Source organism: Pseudopipra pipra, chromosome 6 (assembly GCF_036250125.1).
Source record: "Pseudopipra pipra isolate bDixPip1 chromosome 6, bDixPip1.hap1, whole genome shotgun sequence".
NCBI lineage: Eukaryota > Metazoa > Chordata > Aves > Passeriformes > Pipridae > Pseudopipra > Pseudopipra pipra.
In genome coordinates this window covers 49,890,035-49,915,254 of record NC_087554.1, presented here as the reverse complement: position 1 = coordinate 49,915,254, position 25,220 = coordinate 49,890,035, and the positions used below count along the sequence as shown (strand labels likewise).

The 25,220-nt window shown below is 38.8% G+C and overlaps 1 protein-coding gene across 4 annotated transcripts in view; it reads right to left on the bottom strand.

Annotated features, from left to right (window-relative positions):
• PPP4R4 (protein phosphatase 4 regulatory subunit 4) overlaps positions 1–21,761 on the bottom strand; it is a 67,436-nt gene extending 45,675 nt beyond the window's left edge. Inside the window, exons 1-2 of one of the 4 annotated variants that reach the window (XM_064659048.1) lie at positions 21,243–21,761; positions 20,688–20,761 (exon numbers count right to left, since the gene is read on the bottom strand). In XM_064659048.1, the coding sequence (XP_064515118.1) occupies positions 20,688–20,761; positions 21,243–21,356 (188 nt within the window). In that variant the 5' untranslated portion in view covers positions 21,357–21,761. The remainder of the gene's footprint in view (positions 1–20,687; positions 20,762–21,242) is intronic. The other 3 variants (XM_064659044.1, XM_064659045.1, XM_064659046.1) reach the window with 3 other exon arrangements.
• Positions 21,762–25,220: the final 3,459 nt, after the last annotated feature.

Genomic DNA, 25,220 nt, shown 5'->3' with positions numbered 1-25,220 from the left:
CCTGTATTTTTGAATATGGGTTATTTTTTCTCTCGGTATTTATCTTACTTTAGGAATACACAAAATTGCTAATCCAACACTGTAGTTTTTTAATACAGTGTGTATTCCAAGAGAAAATACATCAGTATTTTTTCCGTGGTTTAATCCTCTGTTAAGACTACCTACTTACGTAAAATCAAGCTGATGTGATTTTCTTAAAAAGCATTAGGAACCATTTTTCTGGTTAGTAACTATATACACCCCACTATATGTTTAACTGTTGTTTGTAAATGTTGACAAGTTTTGACAGGGCAAAGCTACACCAAAGCCCTTTTTAATGCCATTCAAAACCAGCAAGAATGGATGAGAGTTTAGATTTTTCAGACTGATTTTAATATTAGCATCCCCCTAATCTTTATTGGTAAACATGTATAAGCGCTCTCAATAAAAAACTTCTTCCAGTAACGTCTAAACTCAGTGAAAGGGCAGTATTCTGTCAACTACTGAAAATGAACTTAAGTTAATGATTAATAACTGATATACTTACAACTTGAAATATTTTTGCATTATTCAAAGTCATTTTATTAACTAATTTAAAGCCATGAATTCTGAAGTCTTTCATGTTCATGGAAAATTTCTCTTGAGTATCACATGCTAATTCCAATGAAGCTTTAAAGCAGAACTGAGAAATCCAGAGCACCCAGAGTGGAAAAGGGTCACAGAGGGGATGAGGCCCACAACTTCTTATGATAAAACTTGAAAGGAATACATACCTTTGTGTAATCATGCTCAAGTTCAAGGTAACTTGACGGAGCTATTTAACTGAAAATTTTATTCATTTTGTATCAAGATGGAAGAAATCCTAACTGCTAAAAAAATGCAACCAAAATGCTGCCTTTCTTCATTGAAATGTAAAGAAAAGGGAAGTATTTCCCTTTAAACCAGAAATTCTTAGTACCTGGCTTGCTGCCAATTAAGAATATGAAGCAGGAGGCATTTCAACACCTACACAGTCTGTAACTTTCCAACTGCAGAAGATTTTTCTTCTATTTCTACCAGAAGAGCTGCACCATAGATTTGCTTTAAACACTGAAGACTTTAGAAGGATAGTGAATTATTGCTAAATGCTCAGATGTAGACATTTTGTATTAATAAACAAGTTAAAATAAATGCTAAATCTTTTCTTCAGTCACAGTAAGCTCAATATAATGAAGTTCTAACTATAGAAGAACACAGCAGAGCCCTATACTTAGAAGCAATTTAGCTCAACCTCTTTTGTGCTAGCAAAATCCACATACATAATATCATTTAAATATAAAACCCGAAGACTCATCTTCTGAGTTCATCCTACAGGAGAGCTCAGTGACTTTCCAGTGCTGGGAATCCTCAAGCAGGGAGGAAAGTTCTTGTGCCTGAACATTTCTGTCCTCATACTTACTGCCTCTGCAACACCAGCTGCTCGCTGCTGGGCAGCGGCACCAGAGCTGGTCTAACTGCAAGACCCATTGAAGAGCACTCCTTGAACACTTCTTGAGCACAAGCACAGCACTAACCCTCTCCCACTAGCCCCTGCGTTTGGTTTTACCTATTTCTTCTACCTTCATAAAATGAAGTCCACATGATATTTGGGACTGCCTTGAGACTGAAGCAAATCCTCCTAGAAACCACTGACAAACATACAAAGGACAAAAAAAACCCTGGGAGTAGTCAGCCTGCCCTTGAGAAGGGGAAATCATGCCTGACCAGCTAACTTTACAGTCTTCTACAACACGACTGGCTGAGATGATGGAATTTAACTTATTTTAGCAAGGCTTTTGACATTGTCTCCCATCATATCCCCATAAACAAACTGATAAAGTACAACCTAGAGAAATGGAAAGTGATGTGGACTGAAAACTGAATGAACTATTGAGCCTAATAGGTTGTGGTGAGTTGCAAGGAAGCCAGCCACAGGTGGTTTACCTCATGGGTCTACTGGGGGTAATAGTTTAATGTTTTCATTAATGACCTGGATGATGGGACAGAGTGCACCCTCAGTTAATATGCAGATGACACAAAACCAGAAGGAGCAGTTGACAGACCACATGACTGTGCTGATTCAACAAGCTGGAGAAACAAAACAGGGATATCACACAGTTCAACAGCAGGAAATGCAAGTTCTGCAGCCATGGAGGAATACCCCTGTGCACCAGTAGAGGTTGGAGGCCAGCCAACTGGAAAGTAGCTTGGCAGGAAAGGACTTGGAGGTCCCAGTGGGCACAAAGCTGACCAGGAGCCAACAATGTGTTCTTGCAGCAAAGGTAGCTGACAGCATCCTGAGCTACACGTAAAAGAGCATCACCAGCAGCTCAAGGGAGGCGATTCTTCTTCTCTATTCAACACAAGAATCTTGTAGACAGGCGCCAGTGAGTCCACTGAAGGGCCACTAAAATTAAGGGATTACAGTATCTAATATCTGAGCAGAAACTCAGACAACAGGGATTTTTAATCTTGAGAAGAGAAAGTTCAGGGACCTTATTTAATATGCATAAAATCTGATGTCAGACAGTAAAGAAGACAGAGGTGGATTCTTCCCATTGGTGCCCAGTGACAGGACAAGAAGTAGTGGGAATAAATTCAATACATAGGAAGTTCCACTTAAACCTTAAAAAACAAAAGTTCTTCTATGTCTGTGTTCAAATATTGGAATAAATTGCCCACACAGGTGGTACAGTCTCCATTCATAGGATTCAAAATCCTGAGTTCAGGACAAGACTGAATATATTGCTCTAATTGACACTACTTTGAGTAGGGAGGTGGACTACATGATCTCCAGAGGTCCCTTCCCACAACAACTATACTATGATTACATTCAAGATAGGTGTTTCCAATTTTGCAAACTTTCATCAAGCTCAAGGAAGACAATAAGATTTCTTAGACTAATTTTTAAAGCATTTTTCAAAACAGATTCTATGAAATAACAACAAAGAAAATTTAAAAAGTCCCTGGGTACTCAATTAGAAACATTTGTATTTGGAAATGGATGGACTACAGCTCCTTCTACAGCATGAAGAAAGATTAGTCACTGAATGTTCCCCAAGACAATATTACCACAAAGGAGTTTGAAAAAAAGAAGCTAGATTTCCATCTCTCACTCCTTTATTCACACTAGCCTGAAAAATTCAATGACAGGTGCAGAACACAGTATTGTGAAGAAGACTGAGGCACAATGTTTACCCAAGCTCTAACTAAAGCCCCATTTGGGAATAGACTTTCCTTTAACGCTGTGGCTAACTACACCACTTCAGCAAAAATGACTTGTTAAATAGCCATTGGTGAATCAACAACTCAAGTCCATGCTTTGTGTAACTTAGTTTTATAAACCCAGAAGTTCTGATGGACAGCTGCAGGAGATTACAGTGTTAGTACTCCATAAATGTCATTATTTTCAGTGCAAGATTCTAAAATGTTCTCTGTTTGTCTAAATCTGTATTTGTGGAAAACAGAGGTAAAAATTTACCAACTTCAATTAGTGAGGTCTTGGAATAGTAAGATTAAAAAAAATGAATAAAGTATTCAGTAACTAACTGGGTATTAGGAAAACAAAATTCACGAAGAACACTGAAACTTGAAAAAGGGTGTCTGGAGGCTGCGGGAATCCTTGGAGACATTCATAACTCACATGGACAATGTCTTGAGCAACCTGATCTAACACCAAATTACATCAGACTTGGAAGCGAAGTCGGTCCTGCTTTAAGCAGGGCTTTGCACCAAATGCCTTCCAGGGGTCCTCTGACACCTAAACTATCCTGTGACTGGGATTCATAAATCCTAGACTTAATTTCCTATGTGTATAAAAGCTCAGTATCTAACAGGATTTACCCTATTCAGAATGATTCCACTTCAATTTTTCTTCCAGGATTTCTGTTCTCATGTACAATCTACTGTTGCCAAGGTAAACTAGAAATCCAGATAAGTATTTTTGTCAATAGCATAAAAGTGCGTGGCCCATAAGACTTCCTTTGAGAATCTCCTTTAGTTTATTGTGAAGATTTTTACATTGCAATCTTTCCTATGCAGGTGGGTAGACACAGAATTAAAATTTATTACACTGCTTTCTAGGTACTGCTCTTGCTAAGTAAAAGTTAACACTTTTACAAGGGTGCTTTTTCTTAATTTTTGTCTTTGATTGGATAGTATAAGGCTTTTAGTAAGAAAAAGGGGGAAATCTAGAAAGTAGAAAAATGTCTTAAAATCACAAATATTGATGTGTCATTTTAAGACCAGTTTTCATTTTATTTTAAGGTTAATACTCCTTTGATAAAATACAATCTGGTATTTTCTGTAGAAGTACAATTCTTTCTTTACACTGGCGTAAAGCAGTAACTTTCCTTTTATTTCATGTTATGTATGCTTACTTTCCAATTATACTTCTTTAAACATAAACTATGTAACAGGAGTGTCTGAACATCTATTTGACATTTATTGTAGTAAGGATATCATAAACAGAGCCAGTCCCATGGAAAGATCTGTCATTTTGTTAAAATAACTTCCTTTAAGAGCCTCAGTTGGACAAAGAGAATTGTGAGCTGTACAATTATTAACATAGTCCTGAATCTATATATTACAAACAAGACTTTACAGACCATAAGTGCTATACAAAATTGTTTGTACAGTATGATTATCCTCCACCATGTTGCTAATTCAAACAAAAAGTATCCAGAATCAAAATGATCTTTTATCTGAAAACTTGCCCTAGTACTTGAAACTGCAAACACACAATATTTGGGACATATTTTTAAAATCAGGTATCTCATGTAGCAAATTGCTTATAGTTCTGGCATTGTACAGCAAATGCTAAAAAAAAAAAAAAAAAGCTAGTGCAAGAATTTAAAAAACATTATTCATTTACACACACACACACACATAGATCTATGTATCATATTAACTGTTTTATATAACTAATGTTATGTATTAAAATACAATAGTGGGGCTCCTAAACTGTAAATGCTGCACTTTCTTCTTTGTCAGAAAACCTTTTGAAGATCACAGTTAGCTGGGCACCACTGGTATCAACCTAAAAACTAATTTAAATTTTCCTAGAAGCCAGTGGCCTTTTTCTGTATGTACTAATACACTATAACATTTATGTATACAAGACTTTACATGTATGAAATTTACGGAAATTCTAGATTAGGGATATAAACCCGCCTAAGTCCAAGACTCTGATGGGGCCAAAGAAGCATCAGGCAGCCTGATCTTTCAACTCTTCCCTCCTTCCCTCTCTTTCTTTGTTACCTGTCTAGCCAGAGCAAATAAAGAGAAGAAACTTTATTTTTAGGCTTCTGTAACTCTGTTGAAAACAAGACAGAATAAAATTAATTTGAAAATGTAACACCACAGTAAAAGCCTGAAATAATCATAACCTTCTAAGAATTAAAGTACAAGTAGAATTTTTTACCTGTCTTTCAAAAAATTCAAACTTTTAAAATAGGGTTATAAATTCCATAACAAAAAAATCTAACTTGCTGCATCAAACAGTAAAACACAGACAAATGGTAAATAAAACATACTTCATAAACGAGTAGACCAGCCCTTTTCAAAATCACACACTCTGGATCAAAAGAAAATGCAAATGTAAAAGACCCATACAGACATAACTCTGAGTACAGAATGAAAGCACAGTGTATGAGTACAGTGAATAAATGAAAAGTCACATGGAAAATAAATATAAAAAGGGTAAAGAGACTGAACCCAAGGGTTTAAAGCTCTTGATTCATATTTTCGAGCAGTATTGTACATCTACTTCAGACCGATACAGTTACATGCATCAGCATTACAATGTCAAAAAGGTAACTCTAGTGCGGCTTTCTCATCCATTAGCAGTAACCATCAATCAAAGACAGCTTTCTGAGGTAAACATGTAAGTAACTAAAAAATTGCTTCAATTTCAAGCTGTTGCTGATTCATGTTCTGTCAAACAAAAAAGTGCTTTATTTGATTCACGTTCACTTTGGGAACCAGGATGAAACTCAGCTACTTAATTAAAATGAAAAGAAAGAGTCAGAGTCATGTTTCTCAAAAATACATGAGTTGTTCCATATAGCTTGGAGTGGACAGACAATCAAAACAGATAATACAATTAACATAATAAACAAATTGAAATGATGATACAAGTCTTTCAAATTTCCATCTCTCTGGCAGAATAATTTCAAACAGTAGATAAAAATGAGCGTTACATATACAGATAACTAATCTGTATTTGCATTCCTGTTAAAATCATTCTGAGCAAACCATCAGAATCCTCCTGACTACCTGTGCTCGTTTTGACTGGTTAGAATTAATTTTCTTCAGTGACTAGTATGGGACTGTGCCTTGGATTTGTGCTGAACACAGTGTTGATAACACAGATATGTTTTTGTTATTGCTGAGCAGGGCTTGCACAGAGCCAAGGCTTTTTCTGCTTTTTGTACTGCCACACGGGCGAGGCAGTTGGGGCTGCATGGGAGGTTGGGAGGAGACACAGCCAGGACAGCTGACCAAAACTGACCAAAGGGACATTCCATACCATATAATATCATGTTCACTGGGAGCAAAAAGAAGGAAGGAGGGCACATTTGGAGTGATGGTGTATGTCTTGCCAAGCACCTGTTACGCATGATGGGACCGTGTTCTGGAAATGTCTGAATACCTGCCTGCCCATGAAGAGCCGTGAATGAATTCCCTGTTTTTCTTTGCTTGTGTCTGTGGTTTTTGCTTTCCCTATTAAACTGTCTTTATCTCAGCCCACAAGTTTTCTGCCTTTACCCTTCCTATTCTCTCCCAGATCCCACTGGTAGGGGAATGAAAAAGCTGCTGCATAGGGCTTAGTTGCTTGTTGAGGTTAAACCATGACACTACTCAATTATGTTTAAGTAATTATAATCCTAATAACATTCCCTACCTTCAAAATCACTACAATAATCTTAAATAGTCTTTTGTTAGACTATTTTTTCCTCGCATACTCATATTTTAACTTACTTCTAATGGTACAATTATCCTAAAAAGAGTTTGACATTCTGCAGTGGAAAGAATAAATAAAAGCATTTACCAGTAATTCCACCCACGTTTACTAAAATTAGTACAGAATCATCTCTGGAAGAAAAGAATATCTCTTTCCTTTGAATGCATGTCAAATGTGCTCATGCATAGATCCTTCATAGTATATACTCAGTGTTAACCACCAGAATATCTGGCTTATCTATTTACTATGTTAGTATCAATATCATTCTGGGGAAGAAAAAGTTACATGGAAAAAGGCAACAATTGATGCAATACCATTTGCACACCATTTTCCCCTCCTACACCCTATGGTTTGTAACTGAAGAAGAATATCATTAACTGAAAGGTGTGAGACAATAAATTTTTAGTATAAACCCACGGCGGAATATTAACACAACATATTATTTTCATGAACAATACTTTTATTAGGTATCGGATGAGGCTTTCATGCAAATGGATATCTACTGGCAGAATTCACCTTAAACACAGCATGCAGGGCTCAAGATACCAATGTTATTCTAGTGCATAAAGAACTCCAAAGTTCTATACAAGTACCATAAACCAACACAGTCTTCACAGATGTCATACAAACCATCTCAACTGGTATCCAGTGTGTAGTGCCCTGAAGATGATGAACTTAAGGCAAACCCTCAGGATGAGGGCAAAGAAAAGGAAAATAAGATGGAAGGGAAGAAATTGCATTTGGGGAAAAGATCAGTCTTTTGTATGGTGGACTTAAAAAGTGGGAGCAAAAGAATCAAAAAAATAAACCCTAATACTTGCATCCTTCACCAAAAAGCAGGTAAAGTGAGTCATGAACATCTCAAATGACCTAGTAAAGTACTAAAATCTACTTCGAATCTTTTTCAACTCATGGGTCTTACAGGTGTGGGGCATTACACACAATAGATCCAAAAGCCACCACATTCCAATTGTTCATTTAAAAAGACCAAAAACACTTTCTTCATTTAATCAGGAAGTAAGATGAGGCACTTGAAAAGTATTTATGAATACCTTCGTAATTGCCACTAATTATGTAAGATAGAAAGATCTGGATATTAATTTTATTGGTCTATATACTCCCTAACAAATAATTTTCAATAGGTGGGATGTTTAAGTGATTAAAGCACAAGTGTATTTATCTGTCCTTAGAGTTGATTTTTCCATGTAAGTAGGCACCTAATAATTACAAACTCATGGCGCAAGTATTTTCTTTGTGTATAATACAAGAAGCATGCAAGGTTCAAAAGAAGTTACAAGCAACCACATGGTGATAAAAATAAAAGGAAATAGACATACTCTTGGGTTAAAACCTGTAGTAAAGAAGCATGTTCATTTTAAATGGTCATTCTTTTCTCCATTGATTTAATGGGTAGCACTTGATGCATCTGTGAAAACCAAAAATAAACTTGAATCTCACCCTGAAGACTATAATCTAACTTCTAGCTCCCAAAATGGCAGAGAAATAGGTATCCTAATTCTGAGCTTTGAAATGAAATTACATAAAAGAGATTAACTGTTTATAACAGAAGAATTTTGGTGCAAGCAGCAATGAGGCAGTGACTCATGCTTTGCTATTTAATATGGACATAAATCCTCCCCCTCAAAAAGCTCAGTTACAATTTCAGCAGTGAAAATGGCATCTTTTCTGTTTCTCCCTTTAAAGACAGCATTTTTATCTCCAAGCCTGCCCAACAATGTAAATAATATTACCATGTAAATAAGCATATTAAAGCAGACACCTTTCACATTTCTCTTTTACATATGTTTATTCTGTCAGAGACAATACAATCAATTTCCATTTACAACACAAACACAGTTATCATATTTAAAGCATTTTCTTCCTGTCCCTAGTCCAGCCTTTTCAATATACTCTTGGTAACAGGAGTTACTAAGCAATTTCACTAGGGAGGAGAAAAGAAAAGAAGAATATATACTACTTTGGAAAGTCAGACCACAAGCTGGTCAGCTGCACTTCTCATGCAGCACAGACGAACAGTAAACTATCCCATTTTGTAAACATAAACCACAGCAAGCAAAATGGAACGGTATTATTGAGTGCAACATTGCTGTTGCTGTGCAGCTCTGTTAATATCAGTTGCATCATCAAATGCTTTGATGTACCTTGAATCCAACTTTCCTGCTCTCCCTGTTAAAGATAAATTTTTGGAGTTACACAAGCAGGTTTGAATAACTTTTATTTAATCATAGCATAAACTGGTGGCTCCACTGCTTAATGTCCTTTGTTGTTCAACAATAGTTACAGGGGTGGAGGTGGGGGAGAGGGGGAGAAGCTAACTGATAGCTACCCAAATGAATTCACTGTTTTTACTTCAAGAAATGCAGACTTCTTACTAGAACCATAATTGACAATTTGGACACAAAGCTACTCCCATAAGCCAAAAAACCAAGGCCTTCAAGATCTTCCATTTATACCATTCCTCACGCTCCCAGACTGTCACAGAAAACCCTGTGGGAACTCCTGTAATTTTATTCAAAGTTACAGGGCATTGCCATTTAAAAGAAATAAAAAAAAATTATCATTCTGATTTAAGATACACTGGGGAAAGAAAAAAAATCAAATAGAAGATTTAATTTTAAAAACCTATGAGAAAAATGCCTTAGGAAAAACTATCTGTATTGATCTATTTGGAAAGCCAGAAGTATTCTCTTAAACTGGATGATTATTGAAAAACAGATAAGGACAAGAAGAATGCATAAATTAAGTTTTGTGCCCATTAGAAAGCATGGAAGACTATGCTCTTTGAGGCTTCAGACTTTCTTCATCACTATACATTTTTCTGACTTATTCTGGTCATCTCTATTTATATAACCTTACAAAAAATGTAAGTTTAAAAAAAAATGTTTGAAGTCCTACAAACACCTTCCTGGCTGTTTGAAGTAGATTAAGTCAATAAAACAAACTCCTAGTTACTATACTCAACTTGGATTCATACACACTCAAAATGATGCAATTCCATTCATGCCAGTTCATCTACCCCTGCTTACACACTGCCTGAATCTTTCTTATGCTACAGTAAATTTAAGAACAGTGGAAGAACACAAAAGTAGGCATTACAGAGAAACACTGGGGCTAAAATCACACTGTAGCACGTTTCTGTAAACAAAGTGATTTTAATTTTGGAATTAAGCAATGACTAAGAAGTACTGTCTATCTGCAGTCTGTTAGAAAAGGGTAGTTACCTAAATCCCATTAGTATGTAAGGGGTAGATGGGCAAGACATTTCCAACCATAGTTAATGAGTTCAATAAAGTATAGCAATTCCCCTTGGTCCTGCTCTGAATTGATACGACCGACAAGGAATGACTCACCTAATCTGTACATGAGAGTTGTACAAATTCTCAGAACCCAGAGTCACGTAACATGGACTAAAGAAAACTGCTGCTAAAACAACTGCTACGGAGATACGGAGACATATATCCAGAGCCTGGTATTTTTATTCCTTAACATTAACCCCATGTAGGGTAATGTTTTGCAAAGAGAAACATTTATTTGAATGCAAAAGAAGCTAAATTGAAGAATTTAAATAAGAATACCTGCATCATCAAGAGTCCATTCGAATAATCACATGTGTATGAAACATATGGTACGTTTTCCTACTTTTGTAAAAGTATCAGGCAGAGGCAATAAACCATCTCAGACAGGTGCATCCAGGAAATCTAGCAGAAGTTTCCAACTGGGTCTTTGTCTCTTACCTCATTCTGTTTAATTACTACTTATAAAGCAGAAAGACATTTTTCTTCCATATATTAGGGGTGTTCATCTGATAGGCTATAGGGAATTAGCATTCAATGGGAAAGATTCCATCTTGTCAAAGAGCATCTCCATGAGAGCAGCAAGGCTATTCACACAGAGAGGAGCAACTTCAAAAACTGCAGTGAATGTGACAGCCATGTAAAACTAATTTTAAGAGACTGAGGTACAAGAGTTAGAGAACCCTTTTTTTCAAAGTCTGCAAAGGATACTGTTACTCTTCAGACTGGAAAGGCCATATACATCAGGGGAAGGAGGAGAACCAAGATGTAAGAATGCCAGTGACATGTTCATTCTCAAAGGGTGGGTTTCAAGAACAACTCAATTACATACAATTCCTGTCACTGCACTTATGTTTCACTGGTCTACTTTGAAAATTCTTTCCCTGAGGACATAACTGCCTTTGACTTCTGGTCTCAGTTTTGGAATCTGAAGTGACCTTCTTTTTCAAGTACAGAGTCCTATAATTGTGCAGAATTTAAACAGTTGGTTCTTAGCTGTAATACAGGTTTTGCCAGATTATATCAATAGAAATCCTTACTACAGAAACTTCAATTTCCTTTTCAGTTTGTCTTCAAGAGCCAAAGAGAACCTCTCATAGAAAAACTGCCCCTAAAAGACTAAATAAGGTGCCCCTAACAAAGCTGGAGAATTTATCAATGAATAATGAAAACCTCCTTGAGTTGCTTAGTCTCCAGAACTGTCTACATTTCCAATCTCTTTCCCCAGCATAAAAATTTCTGTTTAAGTGATTAAATAATCCTATTTTTTTTCCTGTGACAATAAGCTTTGGGTTCCAAGGCTTGACAAATTCCAGGGTAACTCAGTGTTGGCATTTAGAGTACCAGCTGGTAAAAAAAGGACAGAAATTGTAATATTACTAAAGTCAACTCTAAAAATAGCTAAATGAACAGTTCTACAAGTTTACCCCAGAGAACAGGATTAATTTTAATCTCAATAAAGCTATTTCTTGTCTCATTCCAAATTATTTTGTCATAGCATATCTTCTGAGGCACAGTACAAGCCTGCAGTCCTAAATTCTGAAGTCCTTAAATCACAATCAGAATTTCACCTCAGTAAAGCATCTTCTCTTCACATAAAGTTTACAAAGTGCTGCAATATGATCCGATACAGCACAGGGCTGGATAAACACATCATGTGGTGGGTGAGCAATTGGTTCACGGGTCAAGCACAGAGTATCTGTATTAATGACACAGGCAAAGGGATCCAGGGCACCCTGAGCAAATCTGTTGACAACACCAAGCTGAGTGTTGCTGGAACCTCACAGGATTTAACAAGACCAAGTGCAAAGTGCTGCACCTGGGTCAGGGCAACTCCTGGTATCAATCCAGGCTGGGGGATGAACAGATCGAGAGCAGCCCTGCTGAGAAGGACTTGGGGGTGCTGGTGGATGAGAGGCTGGACAACAATGTGCACTCACAGCCCAGAAAGTCAACCATAACCTGGGCTGATTCAAAAGCAGCGTGGCCAGCAGGTCGAGGTGACTCTGCTCCTCTACTCCACTCTAGTAAGACTTCACCTGGAGTACTGCATCCAGCTCTGGGTTCCTCCACAGACAAAGGACATTTAACCTGTTGGAGCAAGAACAGACGAGGGCCACAAAGACAATTTGAAGAATGGAACACCTCTCCTATGACGAAAGGCTGAGAGAAGCAGGATTGTTCAGCCTGGAGAAGAGAAGGCTCCAGGGATAGCTTATAGCAGCCTTCCAGTACCTAACAGGGTCCTACAGGAAAGCTGAAGAGGGACATTTTTACAAGGGCACGTAGTGATAGGAAAAGGGGAAATGACTTCAAAATGAAAGAGAGTAGGTTTAGATTGGATATTAAGAAGAAATTCTTTACTGTGAGGGTGCTCAGGCACTGGAACAGGGTGCCCAGAGAAGTTGTGGATGCCCCATCCCTGGAAGTGTTCACGGCCAGGCTGGATGAGGCTTTGAGCAAACTGGTCTAGTGGAAGGTGTCCCTGCCCATGGCAGAAGATCTGGAACAAGATGATCTTTTATCCCTTCTAACCCAAACCATTCTGTGATTCTATGAAAATCGGCTAGACTGCTTCAAGCACTTGCATACAACAGTCATTATTTTACAGGGCATCATAGTGTGAAAGCGTACTCAGACTTGCCATAAATGGACAGCTTGACCTACTGTTTGAGGAGTCTGTACCTTTGATGTATTCTAACACAAAATATTACATTTTCCCAGCTACACCTTCATGGAGTTTCCACTGGATGCATTTCCAGCTCCTGACATAAACTAGTGCAATACTATCATCTCTTGCCAAATCAGGCAAAGGATAAAAGCATAAATTAGTAATACTGAGCAAGCATGAGGATAAAAGCTCATTATAAGTACAAAATGCTCTTACAGACACTTGTAACTTTCTAAGGAAGGTGATACAAAGGAGAATTATTATACTTATACATTAATTATATGCCATCTCAAAATGAACTATACAGCTGTTATTTATTAAATGCCAGTGCTCATCTAAACAAAAACAGAAGAAAGTCAGTCTCCTGCTAAGCAACATGCTATTTCTGTATGGGATCAGTCATGTAGAAAGAAAGAAACATGGGAAATATTTAGCTGGATATTCCTGTGTAGAACATTTCTGGGAGAGGATGATAAGATTTTCCCAGGGCAACAGTACAATTTTTAGAAGTTAAGAAAACCCACAGATTTTCCAACTGTGTTTAATATCAAAAAACACAACCCCACAGCTACCTAGTTTCTCCTAATTATGTCATGTGTAAAGATGCTCTGAAACACAACTGACATCTCCAGAGAAGAATTTGACATTGCATAAGGAAGAGCTACTGAACTCACATACCAAAGCTATCACACAGACTTCCAGAACCTAATCTTCTTTTACAACAAGCTGAACCACTTAGTGGTGTTGTAGGCTATGGGTGTTGTCTACCTGGACTTCAACAAAGCCTTTGACACTGTTTCTCACATCATTCTCCCAGAGAAGCTGACAGCTCATGGCTTGGACACGTGCACTCTTCGCCAGGTTAAAACTTGCTGGATGGCCAGGCCTAGAAAGTGGTGGTCAGTGGTGCTACATTCAGTCACAAGTGGGGCTCCCCAGGCTCAAGAGACAGTCCTGTTTAATATCTTTATCAATGATCTAGATGATGGGATCAAGTGCACCCTCAGTCAGTTTGCAGACATCATCAGGCTGGTTGAGAGTGTTGATCTGATTGAGAGTAGGAAGGCTCTGCAGAGGCATCTAAACAGACTGGATTGATGGGTTGAGGCCAATTGTATTAGGTTCAAAAAAGTGAAGTGCCAGGTCCTGCAAGTGCCTGACCCTGGGGTCACAACAGCCCCAGGTAGCACTACAGGCTTGGGGCCAAGTGGGTGGAAAGCTGCTTGGTGGAGAAGGACCTGGGGGTGCTCATGGACAGCAGTGCTCATGAGTCAGCAGTATGCCCAAGTGGCCAAGAAGGCCAATGGCATCCTGGCCCGTATCAGCAAAGTGTAGCTAGCAGGACTGGGGCAGTGATCATCCCCATGTACTCAGCACTGGTGAGGCCACACCTCAAATCCTGTGTCCAGTTCTGGGCCCCTCACCACAAGAAAGACATTGAGGTGCTGGAGCATGTCCATGGAAGGGCAACAGAGCTGGTGAAGGTGTGGAGCACAAGTCTTGTGAGAAGCAGCTGAAGGAACTGGGGGTGCTTAGCCTGGAGAAAAGGGTGCTCAGGGAGAACCTCATCACTCTCTACAACTACTTGGAAGGAGGTTGTAGCCAGGTGGGGGTTGGCCTCTTCTCCAGGGCAACTAGCAACAAGACAAGAGGCAAAGGCCTCAAGCTGTGCCAGGGGAGGTTCAGGTTGGACATCAGAAAGAATTTCTTCACTGAAAGGATGGTTAAGGCTACTCAGGGAAGTGGTGGAGTTGCCAACCCTGGAAGCGTTTAAAAAACAACTGGACATGGCACTTAGTGCTATGGTTTAGTTGACATGGTAGTGTTCAGTTAAAGGTTGGACTCAATGATCTTGGAGGTCTCATCCAACTTTAATGATTCTTAGAGTCCATTTAATGCCAAAGAGCTCATTAAATACACTACAGCTGATACTCTGGTCATTTCAACCAGTACTTGACTTCACAAATTCAAAGTATACATTCAAAATTAGAGTAATCAGAACTAAATCTGGTTTGCTATTGATGGGAGAGCCATCTATCAGCTGTGACTTCTCTGCTCATGCTCCCCCTTATGGTAGCGTGAGCAGTTGCTTGTATTTTGTTCCACATTTCGTTGGAAGCAAGCATCTGAAAAATGCTAGAATTAGCATCAAATCCCTAATCTGACTGAGACTGTGGCTGCAACAACACTAGTGCCAGTACACAAAACTTATCAGGAACATGCAGTCACATAAGGAAAGGAGAAGAGAGTTCCTCTCCAATAGAGGAAGAGCGTCATTAAGTCTGACTGTGAAACTAGACACCAGGAAACCGTAGCTTCATAAATACCATAAGCCAGCCAAATTAAGTGCTAAGTCTCAAAGACATTTCACCCACTCATGAGCATTGTTCCTATGATGCTATCCAATTCCTTTGTGCTGGCACTGGTCTTTTTTGAAGTGCACAAAGTGCTGGATCACACAATCAATCTGTTTTAAAACTAACCATCACTTTCAGGGTTTGCCTCAGATAAATTCCCCAATGCGCTGTGCAGGCACAAGTGCAAACATAACACAATCACTAGAAAAGGGAGAGGAGTGGCATTGCCATCTTCCTGCACTGACTGGGGCCTGAGAAAGAAAACTGAAATGTAGATTTTTCTCTCTCCTCTTCTTTTTTTTTTTTTTGAGGCTTCTCAAAGCACTATTTTAACTCTGCTCTGTATATTCACAGCTGGTTCCTCAGCTGCAGTTTCAACTCAGCAAATATGATTAACAGAAGTATTTGCACAAATCTAAATTTAAATAAAAGAATGTGACTTTACAACACTTTAGGAGTCTATGGCTACACCTTTCACTTTAGGGTGAAAGAATCAATTTCATATACATTAACTCACTTGTATAACACTGTCAACGTCAAGCAAATAGTTTATTTGTCCAACTAAGTGAATCAGAATTAAACTTTCATAAAATTTAGGTTGCAATTTACAAAATAAAATAAAAGATGAAGAAAAGAAGACTGAAGAAATACTTTTTATATTAATATTTACAGCTTGGCAATATAGATGGAAGAATTATTTTCCAATATGCTTAGCATTATAGCTGGATCTTCCAGTACACCATGTATGCATCAGGACCAGAAGCTGTATAATCAGAATGAAGTAGCCATTTTTCATGATTATATAATACAAAAAAACCTACACAGTGTAGACAATCAGCTTCTAAAGCTACATTTAAATGAAAGCTTTCATTTAAAATCAAAGGGTAGTTGCCTTCACCTTCAGAGAAATTTTCCAAAACTAACATGATGACTAAACACTAGACAAAAAAATAAAAACCTCAAACTGTTAAATAGTAGTGGTTTTGACATTCACAATTAACTACATATAATGTATTAAATGATGTTTGGAATTTGAGAATACTCTAGCTAATCAAGCATGGCTACAATAAAGTACAACTTTTTTATTGTTGTTGGGGTTTTTTTTAAGTTGTGCTAAGTTTAGAGGCATAGAACACTTTCCAGTCTAGATAGAGTATCTATTGTGTTTTCAAAAACCATTCTGGAGAGGCACTGTGTTGTTTTCTACACCAATAGATAGGATCTCTCCAAACCCAAAGTACACTATGTTCCCAAAAGGTTGAATAATTCAATCTTCCACCTTGATAACTCATTATCACCCTGTTATTTTGAGTATGACAGACATGTCAAGGTCTAGAAGCTTTAACACTAAGCAGGCACAAATAAAAAAAAAAAAGTAGCTGACTACAAAATAATACAACACAACAATGTAAAAGCCCTAGGGAAATCTATCAGGAAAGCCCTCAGAAAACAAGCCACACTGCAGTTCACATGCCAGTAAGCATCCTTGTATCCAAAACCAGATTCGCATCAGGCAAAGAATACATAACTTTGGCCATATACACCAAAACAATGAGCTACAGTTAGACAAATTAAAATAAGTAATAACATGAATCAAACATCAGAAAACATGGAAATTAAGACTACAGCCAAAAGTTCACATCAGGAATAAAAATTACTGTCCCTGAGTTGCTTATGGCCACTGTCCTGATAGAGGTCATGATGCCTTGAGGTGGAATGCAAACTATTCAATTGTTTCAGTGTAGTCTGGCATCCTGTCTTAATCTGCTGATGGTTTTATGATAAGCCATCAATCTTGACACTGACATGGGTGAGGTGCACAGTTATTCTGCTGTCCTTCTTGTTCTGTTGGGCCAGCAGTGTGCGAAACACCGGCACAATACAACCCTTTGGTGATTCCTGTTAGACCCTCCAGAAACCACCAAACACACAGGCTGAAGTTCTAAAACATCGATATTAGACACTCCAATGCCTCTCCCTCTTTAGGTACCTAAATCCATTTGATTTCAATGGGAAGTTCATAAACATCCCTGACAATTGGGTCTAAGGAAGCCTAGTTCCTCAACAAGAATTAAGGTTAATTGAGATTAAAAGAGATGACAGTCCAATTTGTTACCACATTTTTATTTAATTAGGATTTGCTCAGTCTAACTGCAGAATGTCACCTAATTAAAACTGAGTTCTCCAGGCATCAGTAATCTAAAGCAGAAGTTCACTCTGTCACAATAAAGTGACTTTAGCCACCAGGAGAGCTACTACGTCCTCTCCTTTCGCTTGCTTCTACATGCCCATGATGCAGCAAATCAAGGAGTTGATTTAGCTGAAAATTAATGTCACTAAAAACAATCAGCCTTAGCTAGATCATCTTATCAATCTACTTCATTGCACAGTGATCTGAAAAACAGTACTAGCAGAAGAGGGAAGACTGAAAGCAAAGTCATCCGCTACAAATAATTATTAAAGAGAGAGAGAGAAACTTATTAGGATTATCAAAATTACTATTATCACTTTAGAATGTGAAACCAAACTGTGATAGGTAACAATAAAAAACAATTAAAATTAAATCATGTCCTATGAAAGTGAGATCTTAAACAGGATTATTGTGTCCAGGTACTTACCATGAGCTAAAAACATTCAGAGGTATATAATTATGTCATATTTAAGAGAAGACAATGAACAGAAATTTACAAAATCTGTGACCACACATCATGTCTAGACACAGACAAGACACTGTGGAAATACAAAATAATCATTAGATGGTTACAAATAAATACCAGATGAGTAAAACAATTAACTTTGCAATATCAAGAAGCAAAAGACCATGCCCCAAACTCCACAGTATTACTGGCAAATGAGAAGTGAAGAACACAAGAAGTCAAAAAAGAAGAATGAACTGATGAAACAGTGACAGCTGGGAAATCTCTGCCTTCCCGTATAAACAGCAAAGCAAGAATCAGTCACTAGGAAAAAAACAGAAAACTATTATAACTCAGATGTCAACCCATTTTTTAGACTTAAATAGTAAAAGACTACAGGAGCAGAACTCTAGAAAACACAAGTACCTAGTAAACACAGAACAACTCTGCATATAAGGAAACCAGAGTATTCAATTTCAGGGGTGGGGAGGAGAAGCTGGGGGCACTTTTAAAGTGAAACAACGGGAAAAGAGAAGAAAGTGGTTGAGGTTTTTCGTTCAGAATGAAAGACATTAAAGTGTGTGGATTCTTCCTGAACTTCAACAGAAAAACATTAGTAAACACTAGGTTTGCTGTAGCAAACAAAGGTTTCATTCAGTTTAGTTAGCTCTAATGCACTGTACAAGCAACACTAAAGATATTCTCAGTAAATTTAACATCTTCAACTCGGTTAGAGCATGCTGCTACTAACGACAAGGTTGTGGGTTTGATCTCTGTATGGGCCATTCACATTAGAGCTCAAGTGGATGATTCTTATGGGTCGCTTCCAACTCAGAATATTCTGTGATTCTGACTCAACTTGCAGATTAAGCTTCCGTAAGTGACAATATAAATAACACTGTGACGGAAGTAGTATTTTGATATTATTTGTAGATATTTAAAGGTAAGAGATTTACTTTCTAATATTGTTCTTGAATATTTTTAATGTATATGGAGATAACATTATCCTTTTCAAATGTGCTATAACACAGCCATCATTAACAATTCCTTTCGATCTCATCAAGGCCATTTTTATAGTTGGATTTTCGGAAAAGGCAGTGGCTTTTTGGATAATATCAAGGAGCATCCCACATAAGGGACAACCTGAAGGCCAGCAAATAATGCATCTGCTGGAGAAAATAAGGCACAAAAAGACCACACTGACATTACTGCCAAACAGCAACAGGCTATTACAATAGATTAAAAAATTCCTGACAAACCAAAGTACATACCTTTGTACCTTATGTAAAAGATACTGTGCTACAGGCAGCTTTTCAACTGTTTGTTTTTACTCCACTAAGTACCGGGAAGGCAATATACTATTGAACAGCAAAAGCTTCCACTCGATTATTGTATTAACATACCTGGAAAACAACTGATTGCCTTACAAAATGCCTATCAAGCAGAGTTGAAGCTACCTTTTAGCAATGAGAACAATGCAGAGGCAAAAATGAAAGCTTCATCAAAAGAAAAAGAATGTTATGTCCCCAGAACAGCAGCTCAAGTAGAGAGAAAGCAAATAAAGATGTCAGGAGAAGGTCAAGGCCAGATTGAATAGCAATTGGCAAGAGGAAAGATATGAAGTGGAACATTCATCATTTAACAAGGCAATGAGCTAGTTAACACAGATTGCTGGAAACAGGATCTTTAATTGGGAAAAGAGCAAAGAAATTTGCTGCCACACGGGGAAAGAAAAAGAAGTCAGCTATGCTGATTGTTGTGAGGTAAAAACCAAAATTGATATGCATACTTTCAATGATATGCACAACATACAAACTGTTTTCTCTGAATTTCCCCAGAGTCAACAGACTGCTCTGATTACAGAAACGCACAGCAAGTTTTAAAATCCTCTATTTAGTAAATTCCAGCATTAAAAAAATATATATATATAAACAAAACACAATATCAAAAGTAGTAACAGTGGACAAAAATGCTTACCTAAAAATAACGCCATGCACCCCAAAACTCTAAACACTGAGCAAAGGCATAGATCAGAAAAGCACTTATAGCAGAATAAGCAAACTGAGAGGTAGCTGCAGCTGGTTCTTCAATTACTAGGTATTGTTTAAAAATGCATATTCAACTCAAAATCCCTCAGAACATTTGTACTTTCAAAGATGACTTACACAGTAATTGAAAGATCTGTATTTTAAACTACCAAAATTTAAGTTATTCAAGTAGCTGCAAATCAATACCTTCAACAAGAAGAAGGAGGTAAAATGAAAAACCAGAACAGTGAGAAGTATTAACACAGTGCCTTCTACAGTAATTCCTAAGGACTATAAAACTAATCTCTCAAGTTTTCTCTTCTGAAAGTCCAAACATATACAGGATGCTAGAACAGCTCTGCTTTCAGCCTGTGGTAACTGCCCACGAGTGAATATTCACTTTGAGGGAATATGAACTTCCTGAATGATTGCTGTTTTTAACGTTAATATTCACGGAATCTTGCAAAATCAACTGCAGGGAAAAATATGATTAAGTACAACTCTGTGCTGGTGAAGGCCATATTAAAAAGTCAGCAATGTTTATACGCGTACACAGGCACCCTATTCCAGGGTGGCTTTTTTTAAATTACAGTACCTATTTTTATCTTACCTATATGTTTAACATAGTGGAAGGTAAAAAAAACTACTGAAAGACAAAAAAAAAAAGTTGTATGCAAACATGATGGTCAGCAATGTTTCAGAGCAATATTTTAGGAAATACCTGAGTAGATAAACAGCCCTTTCAATATCACTGAGTTCTTCATCAACTGTCAATCTTTCTATTTCTTCTGGTGTCTGTCAAGTGTGAAATAGAGATTATGAGTTTCCAGTGCCTTATTATTTCACTATTTTGATCTTCTTAAAACAAGTCCTTCCTCCCCACATATCCAGGGACAGTTTCATGAGTTACTTGAATTTATCCATGAAATCTCTAGCCAACATTTCAAATTCAATCAAATATATCTTTCACCAGGAAAAGATGCAATGTTGGAGCAGTACAGTTCCATGCCAGGCATTATCACTATTAAAGTAAAAGCAAATCACATATAAATTAATCTAAAGACCTAAGTTAGTCAATTTTTTTCCCAGTTTAATATTCTTATACTGGAAATATTAAGTCCCTGCTTTGTAGTAGTCAAGTCTGTTTAATGTTTAAGTATCCTGCTGTCGTAAAAAAAAATAAAAAATAGACTGTCTACTCACTTAGCTGTGCATAAATAAAACAGACACAATTTAAAACGGATTTTAAAGCATCCTTCTTTTTTGAGGTATATACCTTCAGGCTCCTGCGTACTGGCCTCTCTATAATAGTTAGTTCCTGCAGGTCTTCTATGTATCCGAACAGATTGCTCTGACTAAAATCCATTTTGGAGAAGGTTAGCGGACGCATGTAACACCTAAAGCCTTCGGCAGCCGACGCTGTCCCCGAGCCTCACATCGCCCTGCGGGCGGCGGGACCGAACGCTCCGGGCGCTCCCGGCGCCGGCACAGCCCGGGCTCGGCGCACTCACTGCGGCAGTGCCCGCCGCGCCGCCGCCTCCGCCCAGCCTCCTGCAGGGAAACTTTCTCCGCTCGGCCCGGGCGGGCAGCGAGCGCGGCCGGCACCCGCAGCCCCGGGAGCGCCGGTGCCGCTGCTGGTGCCTCGGCGGGCGGGAGTTTCGAGCCAAGTTTCCCCTGGTCGCGGGCCGCGCCTGCCCGCTGCGGGGGCCAGGGAGCGCGCTGCCCCCGGCCGGCAGACGGGCACGGCGGAGCCCCCGGCGCAGCACCCGGGACTGCGGGGCTCGCTCCGCACCGGCAGGGCACGGCACGGCAGGGCACGGCAGGACGCGGTAGCGGAGCAGCCCCGCCGCGGCGCCCGGGTGCCGCCTCTCCCCCCCGCCCCGGGAGGAGGGACGGTTGCTGTGGTGCAGTGACGCTCCCCGCCCCCGTCCCGCGGCGCGGCCCCCTGGGCTCCCTCCCCGGCGTCGCGGGGGTGAGCGCCACAGACCCCGGCCGGGGCAGCCCCAGCACCGCCTCGCCGGTCGCCGGGGCAACGCGGCGCTGCCGCGGCCTCCGCGGGGCAGAACAGCGCCCGAGCGCGGCACCGTCGGAACACGCGGAGGGCGCCGCCGCCTCAGAGCCGGTACCGCGCCTGGGGTGCCCCAGCAGCCGCAGCCCAGCCTGCCCCGCCGGGCTCCCGCGTCTGCTGCGGGGCTTCTTGTCCACAGCTGTGGCTTCTGTTGGCTTCTCCTCCCACAGCTGCAGCCTCCCTGAAGCTCCTCGTCCGCTGCTGCGGCCTCCCCGGTGGGGCGCGGCATCCCCTCAGCAGGGCGGTGTCCCCCGCCAGTGGTGCTGGGACCCCGCACCAGTGTCCTGCCCTGCTCTCATAGAACTACACAGGACAAACCTCTAGATGAGCTGATTTTAAAGAAAAGTCCAAAGCAGGTTCCTCCTCCAATGAATGCTTTTATATTAATCTTAAAAATAAAAACAAAAAAAAAAAAAGAAAAAATCTTTTACATCCGTAGCAGTAAATTATGAATCTACACCGAAGACATCACTTGCACTCTTCATAAATTCTTATTCTTCACCTTTTACATTCCAGACCTAGGTTATACACCACTCACACTTACCACAGTGCAGATTTCCATATGGATAGTCTTCCTGATACATGCAGTTAGGCCTTGGATGCTGTAGGATTTACAATGCTCATCCACAAACTTAGAGTACACTGGGGGTGCAAGGGAGAGTATTTTTTTCGAAATAAAGGTACACCATTTTTACCCCTGATTCACAGACAAATAAGCATGGAAAATGTAATCTTTTTAAAAAACTTAGTAGGACAGCTCCTGTTGGGGTGGGTCAGTGATGCAAAATTCATGCAGGACAAGAATCATTACACACAGTTGGACTCAGCATTTACTGAGCTAAGTTATTCACCAGGCCTCTAGACAGTGGTATTTGCAATAATTATACGGAACACAACTAAGCAAATCACACTCACAGAGGAGTTAAAATCCCTGTAAATATTTCACAAGGGTGAGTGGGTACAATGTTTTACTATTATTGTAAAATGCCCACATGACCCAGTAAGTTTTGTTAATGAAGTATAAAAGTAATTCCAGAAATTGTAAGGATTAGATAATACTATGTAGTATATTGCCCAGAATTTTAGTAACTTTTATTCCATAATTGGTAAGTACCTCAGCTTTTATCTAGCAAAAAATAAACATGGTCCCCTGTCTGTTATTTCTCTGTCTACCAATTAGGCCAAATCCTGTGCTCAGTTAAACAAGTAAAACAGTACAAAATTAGAGCATCTCCATTAATTGCAAATGTACAACAAAAAATCTAATTCAAAATATATATAAATAATCAAACTGTTATGTAATAGAAAACCAAAACCATTTGGAGTTTTCAAGGCATGACAATAAATTAAAATGAGAACAGTATTTTGAACATCTCCTTTGCATTATCTTTTTAACTAGGGAACATCATCAGACAGCAAATACAATAGTTATGACTGAACTTAAGTTCTCTCAGAGTAGTTAAGTAACTTATCTCCATGAGGGGAAATAAAAAAAGAATTTTATACAATGTTCTTTTCTCAAACTCAGAATCCTAACATGCAGGCTTCTGCCAATGATAAGTATTAGGAAAACGTACTGAAATCCCAATGGCAATTACTTAGGAAAATCCTTTTGCAAGTTCTTTCGCAGCCAATCTGTGGTTATTTCACCTTGTGAAATAGTGAGAAGTAGTTCTCATGAATTTTAAGAGATCTTATGCGACCTTATGTGTGCCTTGAATTAGGAACTCAATGCAGTTTTCAAACCAGGAATTTCATAACTCAGTTTTAAAAACTGAAGAACATGGAGTTTAGATATACAACTAGGCTGATTTATGATGTTATATTTTACATAAATTTTGTAAGCCACTAAGGAAGAGAGTTTCTTATAATCATTTAAACAGCTCCTTTAAAAAGCTGTCCTGTCCTTCTAACTCAGTCCAGGAAACACTGTGCGGCCATGACTCCCATTAGTTTTAAAATCAATAGATATATCAAAGAGACCTACAAATATCCTGGAAACGTTAAAAGCAGAATAAAAATAAGAATTTTTTTCTGGAAATTGAATACCGGACTAAAGATTACAGGAGGAATTAGATTAAATATAAACAAATCTCCTTTTGACTCACACATTTGACAGGACAAAAAATTCTTGCATATTTTGTTCCAAACCCACATATATAAAAATTAATCCCCTCTGATAGTAAATCTGCAGGCAAGTAGTCTCTCACTATCATCTATGGTTAAAGTTACGTATGACTCCCCTTCTAACTGCTGCTGCTTCCAGCTCCTCCCCTTTTCACTCCTCTCTTCTCTCAAATAAAGCTCTACTCTCAGCTTCATTCTAACCTTGTCATAGCTAATGTAGTAGAATGAAGAGCTATTTCATGCTGCTTTTGTGAAATCCAGAGTGAATTGGAACCTTCACTTTAACACAGGAGCTGTGTAAGGTTGCAAAGCTAATACCGGGCTGATTTCAAATAATCCTTCCTTAATGGAGACAACTGCAGAGAACCCAGAAAAACAGCACCCATTCTGAGTGGGAGAAGAGAGAGGGTGTTATTCAGGCTTTCTGAAGTAATGAACTCTAAATGCAATACAGGTGAAGACCAAAAAAAAAAAAAAAAAAAAGACAAAATAGGTGGAAGGACTTTGTACCTAAAGAATTCTTCAGGTACACTGGCTCAACCTAAGTATTCTTGGGGGAAGGGATTTGTCATGTTGGACACGGCCATTTTCCTTTGCTACCGAGCAGTTAGGTGTCTGCCTTCTGGAAACTGCTCTGAAATCAGCTGAAATATGAAGTAACTGGTTTGGGGGATACAGAAGAACATGACAAGAAATGGTTTCAGGCAAAATGTGTGCATTCCCAATTAAAAGCCAGAATTTCTTATGCAATGGTGAAACTAAAAAAGGAGGAAAAAAATCAGCAAAATATTTTTTAATTATGTTGGGGGGGGGGGGAAGGCAATATGTTTTGGGTCAACTTGAAAGTAATGCTTTCTCTTGGGGTTTTGTTTTGTTCGTTTTAATTTAGACAACTGAAGAATTACCATAAACATCAAAATTAAATGAAACATTTCATTCTTCATTTCCCATTTTCTTTCATTTAATACTCCACAGAAAAATAAATACTATTTCATAATGTATACTGTGAAGATTATGCACTGTGTAATCACAGTTCTGCTCAGGACTCAGCACCTGAAC